Source organism: Amia ocellicauda, chromosome 5, assembly GCF_036373705.1.
Source record: "Amia ocellicauda isolate fAmiCal2 chromosome 5, fAmiCal2.hap1, whole genome shotgun sequence".
Taxonomy (NCBI): Eukaryota; Metazoa; Chordata; class Actinopteri; order Amiiformes; family Amiidae; genus Amia; species Amia ocellicauda.
Window position 1 is genome coordinate 3,063,042 of NC_089854.1, and position 12,262 is coordinate 3,075,303.

The 12,262-nt window shown below is 44.0% G+C and overlaps 2 protein-coding genes across 2 annotated transcripts; both read left to right on the plus strand.

The window, feature by feature from the left end:
* The first annotated feature begins 411 nt into the window (after positions 1-411).
* Positions 412-4,175, plus strand: LOC136749197 (acidic mammalian chitinase-like). The gene is made up of 11 exons (XM_066703236.1): positions 412-465; positions 977-1,006; positions 1,472-1,673; positions 1,896-1,952; positions 2,046-2,211; positions 2,320-2,444; positions 2,592-2,715; positions 2,856-3,041; positions 3,283-3,402; positions 3,524-3,665; positions 3,781-4,175. Exons 1-11 carry the CDS (start codon positions 441-443, stop codon positions 4,047-4,049), a joined length of 1,446 nt encoding a protein of 481 aa, XP_066559333.1. The 5' UTR covers positions 412-440; the 3' UTR covers positions 4,050-4,175.
* A 4,017-nt stretch (positions 4,176-8,192) lies between these two features.
* Positions 8,193-11,962, plus strand: LOC136749196 (acidic mammalian chitinase-like). The gene is made up of 11 exons (XM_066703235.1): positions 8,193-8,246; positions 8,758-8,787; positions 9,253-9,454; positions 9,677-9,733; positions 9,827-9,992; positions 10,101-10,225; positions 10,373-10,496; positions 10,637-10,822; positions 11,066-11,185; positions 11,307-11,448; positions 11,562-11,962. The coding sequence occupies exons 1-11, from the start codon at positions 8,222-8,224 to the stop codon at positions 11,834-11,836; spliced, it is 1,452 nt and encodes a 483-aa protein (XP_066559332.1). The 5' UTR covers positions 8,193-8,221; the 3' UTR covers positions 11,837-11,962.
* Positions 11,963-12,262: the final 300 nt, after the last annotated feature.

Here is a 12,262-nt window from a genome sequence, read left to right on the forward strand (position 1 = left end):
TTAATCAGTACAGTTAAGCCCGAGTATAATAAATAATGGTAATGGTGTGTACATTACAAATGTTAAAAGCTATAGGTAGGACTGTATCTTTCTTATTACTAATTATTAACTGGCAAAATTGTATATAATGCCTGATATCTCTTCTGTAAGGTCAGACAGTTTTGCACAATCGGCATAATGGCAACTTTCAGAATACCTGATTGGAGGAAATATACACATGTGCACAGGCAGGGTCATGTCTCAAGGGCATTAAAATTCAGAAACAATGGAAAGATAGCCCCTAATTACATATGTCGGGTTTCCATTATTGTAAAGCTATACTATTGTCCGGGCCTGGACAAATAAGAAGGGGGCATTTCTCTGCATGATAAGGTGATAACTCTGGAGTTGGGTGCTATATAAGGTCCAGGCTGCCGAGAGTTAGTTGTACAGAGGCGAACATGGGCAAGCTACTGATCTGCATTGGTGAGTACTGCTCTCTCAGCCACGCATCTCTCTCTGAACTTTGGAGACTGTTGGGCTTCGGTTATGGGATGGCAATATCCTGCATCGCATTGTCCTTGTGCTATAGATCTGTATTTCACTTTAGCAAGAGGAATTTAACTGCACCTGACTCTGGTTTAATAAGAATAAAACAGTTTTGGAGTCCTTTAACTGGATGGTTAAGATTGGTTTAGTTTGTTGGGTGGTTTAGTTTTATGTGCCAACAGGCGACTGTACAATATAGTGCTTTAGAGTCACTCAAGGCTCTGTAATTTGGGATGTAGCCCTTAACTGTGATGATGCATGACAGTGTGCATGTTTGTTAGTAGCTCTTTGATGCTGAGTACCAAAGGGCCTGTGTAGAATTTAGGTCTTTGCAGTCACTCTGGAAACTAGCTTAGTGCTTAAACTAGCTGCTTAAAATTCAACTAAATCTGCTGTAGCCAGGAATGCCTGTCGATCTCGAGTAAGCCTCTCTCCCTCTGTCCTGCAGGTCTGGCCTTTCTGCTGCACGTGCAGCTGGGTGAGTGACCCCCGTCTCTCTTCCCACACCTGAGACCTTCTCCAGTTAGTCTCCGAGAAGAAAATCCAGTCAAGAAACTTTATTACACATTTGTAGAGCTGACAAAGTGTTCAGCTGTGTTATTACTTGGTTGTATTTACATCTGCATTCACATATGGTTTAGAGATGAGTGGGAGTGTAATAATTGTGAACCGGAACAAAAATATAATTTTACTGTAGACTCACATTTGTTAAAAATTACAACCAAACTAAACTGAGCACACTCTGTGTAGAGTATCTATAGTAAGGGAGTAGAGAACACTTCCTTACTGTATACAAGTTAAACAAAATGCTTTACAAATTACTAATTCATTCCTAATTCAATTCTATACACTTTTAAAATGTGTATTATATACAGTCATCACTAATAGTAATATAGCACCATTAAATCTGCATTTCCTAACCCTTCTCTGACATGTCTCTCAGGCTCCTCCTACATCCTGTCATGTTACTTCACCAACTGGGGACAGTACAGACCAGGAGCTGGGAAATACTTCCCTACCAACGTTGACCCATGCCTTTGTGACCATCTGATCTACGCCTTCGCTGGGATGGGTAGCAACCAGATCAAGACCTACGAGTGGGACGATGTCAAGCTCTACGGAGAGTTCCAGGCCCTCAAGAACCAGTGAGTGGCTAACTATAACATCTAAATACCGGCACAGATTTACGGTAACAGAGTTTAAGGTTCTTAAACATCTCAGCTTTAGAGTTTGGTCTAATGCCACACTCCAAAGACTGCTATCCAGTTCAGTGCGCAGGGAGTGTGTCTAGACCAAAGCCAAAGGTAAATGCGCTGCTGTGTGAAGGAGTGTTTCCCACCTGAAATTCATTCATCTTTTGCTCACAGGAACGGAAACCTGAAGACCCTCCTGGCTATTGGTGGCTGGAACTTCGGAACAGCTCAGTAAGTGCAGTTTCCACTTGGCGCTTTCTTGGGTCATTAACCATGTCTCATTGTTCTCAAGCCATTCACTGCCTCTCTCTCTCCCTCTCCTAGGTTCTCCGCCATGGTGTCCTCCTCTGGCACCCGTCAGATCTTCATCCAGTCTGTGATCAAGTTCCTCAGGCAGTACGAGTTTGACGGTCTGGACATTGACTGGGAGTACCCCGGATCCAGAGGCAGCCCCACACAGGACAAGCAGCTCTACACCACCCTGGTCCAGGTATGAGACTTGGCAATGTCGGGGAGCCGGGGGGTAGGCAGAGGGATTTTGTGTTGTTGCTCTGTTTAAAGCACAGCTCTGTCTTTTCCCCCACTTCGTGATCTTCAGGAAATGCTGGCTGCCTTTGAGGCTGAGGGCAAGCAGACCAACCGTCCTCGTCTCATGGTAACCGCAGCCGTGTCCGCTGGCAAAGCAACCATCGACTCTGGATACCAAATCGCCCAGGTCTCCCAGTGAGTGTCCGCAGCCCTGACCAGTGGGGGACAGCTGACAAGCGCAGACACACTGATACACAAAAATATAGTAATCATAGCATCAGAAGCTTCTCATTAAGATTCTCATCACCCGATCTCCAATCCCTCCTCTCCTCCCATCCCCAGGTACCTGGATTACCTCCATGTGATGACCTACGACTTCCACGGATCTTGGGAGCAGCAGACTGGTGAGAACAGCCCCCTGTACAAGGGACCTGCTGACCAGGGCAGCTACATCTACTTCAATGTGGTGAGTATAGGACCTGGGTCCCATATAGGTGAAAGAACCATGTCCTGTCAGGCTAAAGAACAGCCTCCCTCATGACCAGCTGAGCCAGGCATTGTCCACATGTTCAATAACAAAACACTGTTGTTTTTTTCTCACCCCAGGACTACGCCATGAACTACTGGAAGAGCAATGGGGCCCCTGCAGAGAAGCTGCTGGTTGGTTTCCCCACCTATGGCCACACCTTCAGGCTGGCCAACCCCTCCAACAACGGCGTGGGAGCTCCCGCTGCTGGCCCTGGACCTGCTGGAACTTACACCAGACAGTCTGGATTCTGGGCTTACTATGAGGTCAGTCTGTCCCTCGAACATCTCGAACAGACAGGTTTTGAGTACTTTAGGGTTAGGGTTAGGCAACCATTAGGCATGGAATAATCTGTGGACCCCCAGAGTTTATTTTTTCCCTGTAACAATCTGTCATCTTGGAGTTTGTTTCTCTCTCTCCTCTGTGCTAAATGGTTGACTTTACTTTGTGTATTAATAACACAAGCTGGTGTTGAGTAAAGACTGAACGTGCCTCCTCTCTCTGCAGATCTGCTCCTTCCTCAAGCAGGGAGCTACCCAGGCTTGGGATGCCACTCAAATGGTCCCCTATGCCTACAGCGGAAGCACCTGGGTGGGATATGACAACGTGAAGAGCTTCCAGAACAAGGTGGGTGTTTTAGGGTCGGTCACAGTGCATCAAACCCCCCTGGAGAAAATGCATGGTGGGATTTTTTGTGGTCTGTTTGAATCATTGCTCACTCTCTCCCCCTCTCTCTTGCGCTCTACAGATTCAGTGGCTGAAGCAGAACAACTTCGGAGGTGCCATGGTGTGGAGTCTGGATCTGGATGACTTTAGCGGTACCTTCTGCAACCAGGGCAAATACCCCCTGATCAACACCCTGAGGAGCGGGCTCGGCACCTCCAACTCAGGTGAGAGAAGACCCCCAGGCTGTCTGTTTACAATGTGGATATCATTGGAATTCGAGGAGAAACTGGGAAACACACACCTGACTGACCTCTCTCTCTCTCTCTCCCTCTCTCTCAGGCTGCACTCCTCCAGCTCAGCCCCTTCCTCCCGTGACTCAGGCCCCCCCCGCCCCTGTGACTCAGGCCCCCAACCCTGGCAGTGGAGGCAGTGGTGGAAACCCCAGCAGTGGCGGCAGTGGCTACTGCTCCGGCAAGGCTGATGGACTCTACCCCGACGCGGCAAACAAGAACCACTTCTGGCACTGCATGAATGGCGAGACCTACAACCAGCACTGCGCCGCCGGCCTGGTCTTCGACCCCAGCTGCTCTTGCTGCAATTGGGCTTAAACTGGGCTTTCAACCCCCTTCTGCCCACCCGACCACCCACCTTTCCCTTGGCCTGAACTCAGGTGTTATTTGTCCCCTGTGTAATCAGAAATCTCACTCCAGAATAAATTAAATTAAAAAATCTAAGCACAGCGTTTGGGTCTCAATATTACACAAATTAGGTAGCATTTCGATCCAATACTACAAACATAATGACATGGACCAGAAAAATACAGAAGATGACATGAGACTGTTATCAGGGAGTAAATATGCTCCTTTTTACTCAAACATTTCTCAGGAAGAGATCTTCACAAACTGTATTTCTGTGAGGACATTTACATGAATGGACTACAACATATATACACAGTAACTTTAGCCATTTGCCTTTGACACTTTCGACAATATTGATAACTTCATCATGAGTGAGAAAATGCAACATTGAATGTAATATGTATTCCAACATTTGCAACATTTTAGAAAGTGATTGTAGGCAATTCTGAACATTTCAATACAATTGTATACCAGTTAACAAAGGGTGCCAAAACATTTTTCACAGACACACATACACTACTGTGCAAAAGTTTTACAACACCTCAATTTTTGGAGTTTTTATTGAAATCTAAACAGTTCAGTGAATAACCTGAAATGGTACAAAGGTAAGCAGTGAACTGCCAGAGGTTAAAAAAAACTGAAAAAGAATGTACATTTCTGAGTCATATACTGTTACTACACCCTCTTAAGCATTATTTGGCAGTTACACACAGCTACTGTGCATATAATTTACACTTTTTTCTGACAATGTGCACATCGTTTGAAAGCTTATTCTCTTGGCTACCAGCATGTTTTATTCTCAAACACATCTGATTCACAGTTTCCGTGTTGCCCGCCGTCATTCAGAGCCCGGGGGGTAAACATGCAGTCTGCTCCGAGGGGGATCTCATTCAGATGTTCACAGATCACTCGGTTTCAATTGGATTTCTCTGCAACTAGGCTTGATTTGTTCAGAACAACCTAACGATTAATCCAGTATATTATATTATTTGATGTTCTATCAAACACGGAGAAGTTCAGATCCAATTATGTAAACTTGTTGTGTATTAGTACACTGTACACAGAGTTTTCTATCTTGACATGTTGAGCTCTCTACAGGTGTGTGTTGCTTCTACCAAAACGTGGATGGTCTTGTTTTGATCAGTAGACTGTCTGGTTCCAGAATATGTCATAATTGTCAATATTTTCTGAGATTTTGAATTCCTACTCAGACCAAGTATTCCCCCCAAAATTTCAGAATGCAGGGAGGGTATAAAAAACAATTGTTTCACCTCCGATAATGCTTCATATCATTAGAAAGCTGAGAGTCTCAGCTTTCATGGGATACCAAACACTTGGCAAACAACACAACAGTAAAGAGTACATATGGGATTAAAGAGAAGCACATGGATTTGGTGCCCTTTTAAAGGTACCAGAGGGGTTTGTCAGCTTAAGGGGTTAAATTTTGTTAAACAAAAATGATTCGATGATTTATTTTTTATCTCCAATTGTTTAATTGTTCCATGTTTTAATTTCAGACTACATTGAGAAAATAAACTGAATACATTTCAATAAAAACTGGAGAAATTTAGGTGTTCTAAAAATTTTGACCGGTAGTGTAAATCTGTGTGCTTATATATATTTATATTTGTAGAGAGAAGAGTAACAGTTCTTAAGCTTATTGATTATTGACACAACTTTGTGCTTATCTAAAGGCTCAAAGTGCTTAAATACTTTTTAAAATATACAGGTAATGTAATTTATGTAAATGTATTTAACCAAAATATATTTTACATTACATTTTACAGTTTGACTTTAAGCCACTTAGCACATAAGAAGTAAATACCATTAAGGGCACCGAGGGCTCTCGGGTCTGAGAACCGACACAGTGCTGTGTCAACAAAAACAGTACTGAAAAATATATTATGATTATTATTACAGAGTTTTAATAAAAATGCAGCTTACAAACAACGCAATTTGTATACCAATGGAAACAATACACTGCAAAAACACTGTAATTGATATAACAGGTGACTACCCTTGTCGATATTCACTGTGCTATACCAGGGTAAAAGCAGAGTAAATCAGCACAATTCTTACTGAGGCACAGAGAGGTAACAAAAGATTGTTAATATATTTTGTAAAATATATTTTTGCCCCGAATATGTGTTTATAAGCTTATTAAAAATATCAGAAAACATTTATTCAATATTACACTACCTAGGTAGTGTTTTGGTCCAATACTACAAATATAATGACATGGACCAGCAAAATACACAATTAGACAACATTAGACTGTTAGCAGGGAGTAAATATGGTCCTTTTTACTCAAACATTTCTCAGGGGCAGCATATAAGAGATCTACACAAACTGTATTTCTGTGAGGACATTTAAATTAACTACAACAGACAAACACAGTAACTTTAACCGTTCGCCTTTGAAACTTTTGACAATATTGATAACTTTGTCATGTGTGAGAAAATGCAACATTGAAAGTAATATGTATTCCAAAATTTTAGAAAGTGCTTGTAGGCAATTCTGAACATTTCTCAGCACTGTCTCAATACAACTGCAGACCAGTAAACAAAGGGTGCCAAGACATTTTTCACAGACACATGTATATCTGTATGCATATATATATTTATAGTTGAGGAATAGAGGAAGAGTAACAGTTCTTAAGCTTATTGATTATTGCCTCAACTTTGTGTTTATTCAAAGGCTCAAAGCATTTAAATACTTTTTTAAATATACATTTAATGTAATTTGTGTAAATGCATTTTACCAAAATATAGTATATGTTACATTTTACAGTTGACCAATACATTTTTCATATATTGCATTACAGTATGAGTACCAGGACTGCGCTCCCTGTCCTGTCCCTGTGTCTCGGTGGACGGCACTTGCACAGATCACTGTATGGACACCCTGTTGACGCATAACTGAAACGTCCACATGATTGTGGAAAAATGTAACCTCTTAATGTCAGACACTCCTACGATACAATTCAATTACAGCGCCGTCCTGAAGTGCTCAGTGGTCATTTCAATAGCAAAGAGCAGGACTCTCAAACATATATGTTCGTCAGCTGTTTGTGTAACATTATGTTGTATTATGTCATGTTTTCGGTGTGTTCACATGCTTCACAAGCACTGCAATCTGGCCTTTCCACAAAGAAGATATCGTTTTGGCTGCTCTGTGTGGTAGAGTGCATCTCCCTATGTCTCTTTCTCTTGCTTTCCCTCTCTCTATATGTTCTGCTGGTTAACTAAAGCTCAGTAATAATGCAACAGCCCAATATGCACTATAATAAGACTTTATTTCATTCACATTGAAGAATCCCCAAAGATCACTCTGCTGCACATATATGCATTCATCATGTTTTGCAAATACAGAACAGAGAAACCTTAAGCATTGCCCTGCTCTCCTCACATGCTAGCTCTCACATTTTGAGAAATATTCAAATTTGGTCCCAGCGATGGACTGGCGTCCCATCCTGTGTATATTCCTGCCTTGCACCCTATGCCTGCCATGATCGGCTCCAACTTCCCCACAACCCTCACCAGGATAAGTGGTTTTGAAGACAGATAGATGGAAGGATGGATGGATTCAATTTTGGCAACTCTTTAGACCAAAAAATCCTGGTTGCTAAAACTGTTTAATAAAATTTCAGCAACATTTAGTTTCAAATAAAGTCTGCCTGTTTCTGAACCATCTGAACTGTTCTTTAATCAGTACAGTTAAGCCCAAGTATAATAAATAATGGTAATGGTGTGTACATTACAAATGTTAAAAGCTATAGGTGAGACTGTATCTTTCTTATTACTAATTATTAACTGGTAACATTTTATATAATGCCTGATATCTCTTCTGTAAGGTCAGATAGTTTGGCACAATCGGCATAATGGCAACTTTCAGAATACCTGATTGGAGGAAATATACACATGTGCACAGGCAGGGTCATGTCTCAAGGGCATTAAAATTCAGAAACAATGGAAAGATAGCCCCTAATTAAATACGTCGGTTTCCATCATTGGAAAGTTATACTATTGTCCGGGCCTGGACAAATAAGAAGGGGGCGTTTCTCTGCATGATAAGGTGATAACTCTGGAGTTGGGCGCTATATAAGGTCCAGGCTGCCGAGAGTTAGTTGTACAGAGGCGAACATGGGCAAGCTACTGATCTGCATTGGTGAGTACTGCGCTCTCAGCCATGCATCTCTCTCTGAACTTTGGAGACTGTTGGGCTTCGGTTATGGGATGGCAATGTCCTGCATCGCATTGTCCTTGTGCTATAGATCTGTATTTCACTTTAGCATGAGGAATTTAACTGCACCTGACTCTGGTTTAATAAGACAAAAACAGTTTTGGAGTCCTTTAACTGGATGGTTAAGATTGGTTTAGTTTGTTGGGTGGTTTAGTTTTATGTGCCAACAGGCGACTGTACAATATAGTGCTTTAGAGTCACTCAAGGCTCTGTAATTTGGGATGTAGCCCTTAACTGTGATGATGCATGACAGTGTGCATGTTTGTTAGTAGCTCTTTGATGCTGAGTACCAAAGGGCCTGTGTAGAATTTAGGTCTTTGCAGTCACTCTGGAAACTAGCTTAGTGCTTAAACTAGCTGCTTAAAATTCAACTAAATCTGCTGTAGCCAGGAATGCCTGTCGATCTCGAGTAAGCCTCTCTCCCTCTGTCCTGCAGGTCTGGCCTTTCTGCTGCACGTGCAGCTGGGTGAGTGACCCCCGTCTCTCTTCCCACACCTGAGACCTTCTCCAGTTAGTCTCCGAGAAGAAAATCCAGTCAAGAAACTTTATTACACATTTGTAGAGCTGACAAAGTGTTCAGCTGTGTTATTACTTGGTTGTATTTACATCTGCATTCACATATGGTTTAGAGATGAGTGGGAGTGTAATAATTGTGAACCGGAACAAAAATATAATTTTACTGTAGACTCACATTTGTTAAAAATTACAACCAAACTAAACTGAGCACACTCTGTGTAGAGTATCTATAGTAAGGGAGTAGAGAACACTTCCTTACTGTATACAAGTTAAACAAAATGCTTTACAAATTACTAATTCATTCCTAATTCAATTCTATACACTTTTAAAATGTGTATTATATACAGTCATCACTAATAGTAATATAGCACCATTAAATCTGCATTTCCTAACCCTTCTCTGACATGTCTCTCAGGCTCCTCCTACATCCTGTCATGTTACTTCACCAACTGGGGACAGTACAGACCAGGAGCTGGGAAATACTTCCCTACCAACGTTGACCCATGCCTTTGTGACCATCTGATCTACGCCTTCGCTGGGATGGGTAGCAACCAGATCAAGACCTACGAGTGGGACGATGTCAAGCTCTACGGAGAGTTCCAGGCCCTCAAGAACCAGTGAGTGGCTAACTATAACATCTAAATACCGGCACAGATTTACGGTAACAGAGTTTAAGGTTCTTAAACATCTCAGCTTTAGAGTTTGGTCTAATGCCACACTCCAAAGACTGCTATCCAGTTCAGTGCGCAGGGAGTGTGTCTAGACCAAAGCCAAAGGTAAATGCGCTGCTGTGTGAAGGAGTGTTTCCCACCTGAAATTCATTCATCTTTTGCTCACAGGAACGGAAACCTGAAGACCCTCCTGGCTATTGGTGGCTGGAACTTCGGAACAGCTCAGTAAGTGCAGTTTCCACTTGGCGCTTTCTTGGGTCATTAACCATGTCTCATTGTTCTCAAGCCATTCACTGCCTCTCTCTCTCCCTCTCCTAGGTTCTCCGCCATGGTGTCCTCCTCTGGCACCCGTCAGATCTTCATCCAGTCTGTGATCAAGTTCCTCAGGCAGTACGAGTTTGACGGTCTGGACATTGACTGGGAGTACCCCGGATCCAGAGGCAGCCCCACACAGGACAAGCAGCTCTACACCACCCTGGTCCAGGTATGAGACTTGGCAATGTCGGGGAGCCGGGGGGTAGGCAGAGGGATTTTGTGTTGTTGCTCTGTTTAAAGCACAGCTCTGTCTTTTCCCCCACTTCGTGATCTTCAGGAAATGCTGGCTGCCTTTGAGGCTGAGGGCAAGCAGACCAACCGTCCTCGTCTCATGGTAACCGCAGCCGTGTCCGCTGGCAAAGCAACCATCGACTCTGGATACCAAATCGCCCAGGTCTCCCAGTGAGTGTCCGCAGCTCTGACCAGTGGGGGACAGCTGACAAGCGCAGACACACTGATACACAAAAATATAGTAATCATAGCATCAGAAGCTTCTCATTAGGATTCTCATCATCCGATCTCCAATCCCTGCTCCCCTCCCATCCCCAGGTACCTGGATTACCTCCATGTGATGACCTACGACTTCCACGGATCTTGGGAGCAGCAGACTGGTGAGAACAGCCCCCTGTACAAGGGACCTGCTGACCAGGGCAGCTACATCTACTTCAATGTGGTGAGTATAGGACCTGGGTCCCATATAGGTGAAAGAACCATGTCCTGTCAGGCTAAAGAACAGCCTCCCTCATGACCAGCTGAGCCAGGCATTGTCCACATGTTCAATAACACAATGCTGTTGTTTTCTTCTCACCCCAGGACTATGCCATGAACTACTGGAAGAGCAATGGGGCCCCTGCAGAGAAGCTGCTGGTTGGTTTCCCCACCTACGGCCACACCTTCAGGCTGGCCAACCCCTCCAACAACGGCGTGGGAGCTCCCGCTGCTGGCCCTGGACCTGCTGGAACTTACACCAGACAGTCTGGATTCTGGGCTTACTATGAGGTCAGTCTGTCCCTCGAATATCTCGAACAGACAGGTTTTGAGTACTTTAGGGTTAGGGTTAGGCAACCATTAGGCATGGACCTAAATCTGTGGACCCCCAGAGTTTATTTTTTCCCTGTAACAATCTGTCATCTTGGAGTTTGTTTCTCTCTCTCCTCTGTGCTAAATGGTTGACTTTACTTTGTGTATTAATAACACAAGCTGGTGTTGAGTAAAGACTGAACGTGCCTCCTCTCTCTGCAGATCTGCTCCTTCCTCAAGCAGGGAGCTACCCAGGCTTGGGATGCCGCACAAATGGTCCCCTATGCCTACAGCGGAAGCACCTGGGTGGGATATGACAACGTGAAGAGCTTCCAGAACAAGGTGGGTGTTTTAGGGTCGGTCACAGCGTGTCAAACCCCCCTGGAGAAAATGCATGGTGGGATTTTTTGTGGTCTGTTTGAATCATTGCTCACTCTCTCCCCCTCTCTCTTGCGCTCTACAGATTCAGTGGCTGAAGCAGAACAACTTCGGTGGCGCCATGGTGTGGAGTCTGGATCTGGATGACTTTAGCGGTACCTTCTGCAACCAGGGCAAATACCCCCTGATCAACACCCTGAGGAGCGGGCTCGGCACCTCCAGCTCAGGTGAGAGGAGACCCTCCGTCTACCTGTATGTTTACAAAGTGGATATCATTGTGATTCGAGGAGAAACTGGGAAACACACACCTGACTGACCTCTCTCTTTCTCTCTCTCTCAGGCTGCACTCCTCCAGCTCAGCCCCTTCCTCCCGTGACTCAGGCCCCCCCCGCCCCTGTGACTCAGGCCCCCAACCCCAACCCTGGCAGTGGAGGCAGTGGTGGAAACCCCAGCAGCGGTGGCAGTGGCTACTGCGCCGGCAAGGCCAATGGACTCTACCCTGACCCATCCAACAAGAACCAGTTCTGGCACTGCATGAACGGCGAGACCTACAACCAGCACTGCGCCGCCGGCCTGGTCTTCGACCCCAGCTGCTCTTGCTGCAATTGGGCTTAAACTGGGCTTTCAACCCCCTTCTGCCCACCCGACCACCCACCTTTCCCTTGGCCTGAACTCAGGTGTTATTTGTCCCCTGTATAATCAGAAATCTCACTCCAGAATAAATTAAACTCTTGAAAAGCACGCTGTTTGGGTCTCAGTATTAAACTAATTAGGTAGTGTTTCGATCCAATACTACAAACATAATGACATAGACCAGAAAAATACAGATTATGACATTAGAGTGTTAAAAGGGAGTAAATATGGTCCTTTTTACTCAAACATTTCTAAGGGGTAGCACATAAGAGATCTTCACACACTGTATTTCTGCAATAACATTTAGCCATTTGCCTTTGACACTTTCGACAATATTGATAACTTCGTCATGTGTAAGAAAATGCAACATTAAATGTTTTAGAAAGTGATTGTAGGCAATTCTGAACA

What these genes read in the sequence shown, in the direction of transcription:
- LOC136749197 (XM_066703236.1), top strand. Translation starts at nt 441, where the DNA reads ATGGGCAAGCTACTGATCTGCATTG. An exon ending in CAAGCTACTGATCTGCATTG is followed by an intron (nt 466 to 976) that starts GTGAGTACTGCT and finishes TCTGTCCTGCAG; the next exon opens with GTCTGGCCTTTCTGCTGCAC. An exon ending in TCTACACCACCCTGGTCCAG is followed by an intron (nt 2,212 to 2,319) that starts GTATGAGACTTG and finishes CGTGATCTTCAG; the next exon opens with GAAATGCTGGCTGCCTTTGA.
- LOC136749196 (XM_066703235.1), top strand. Translation starts at nt 8,222, where the DNA reads ATGGGCAAGCTACTGATCTGCATTG. An exon ending in TCTGCTGCACGTGCAGCTGG is followed by an intron (nt 8,788 to 9,252) that starts GTGAGTGACCCC and finishes CATGTCTCTCAG; the next exon opens with GCTCCTCCTACATCCTGTCA. An exon ending in TGGAACTTCGGAACAGCTCA is followed by an intron (nt 9,734 to 9,826) that starts GTAAGTGCAGTT and finishes TCCCTCTCCTAG; the next exon opens with GTTCTCCGCCATGGTGTCCT.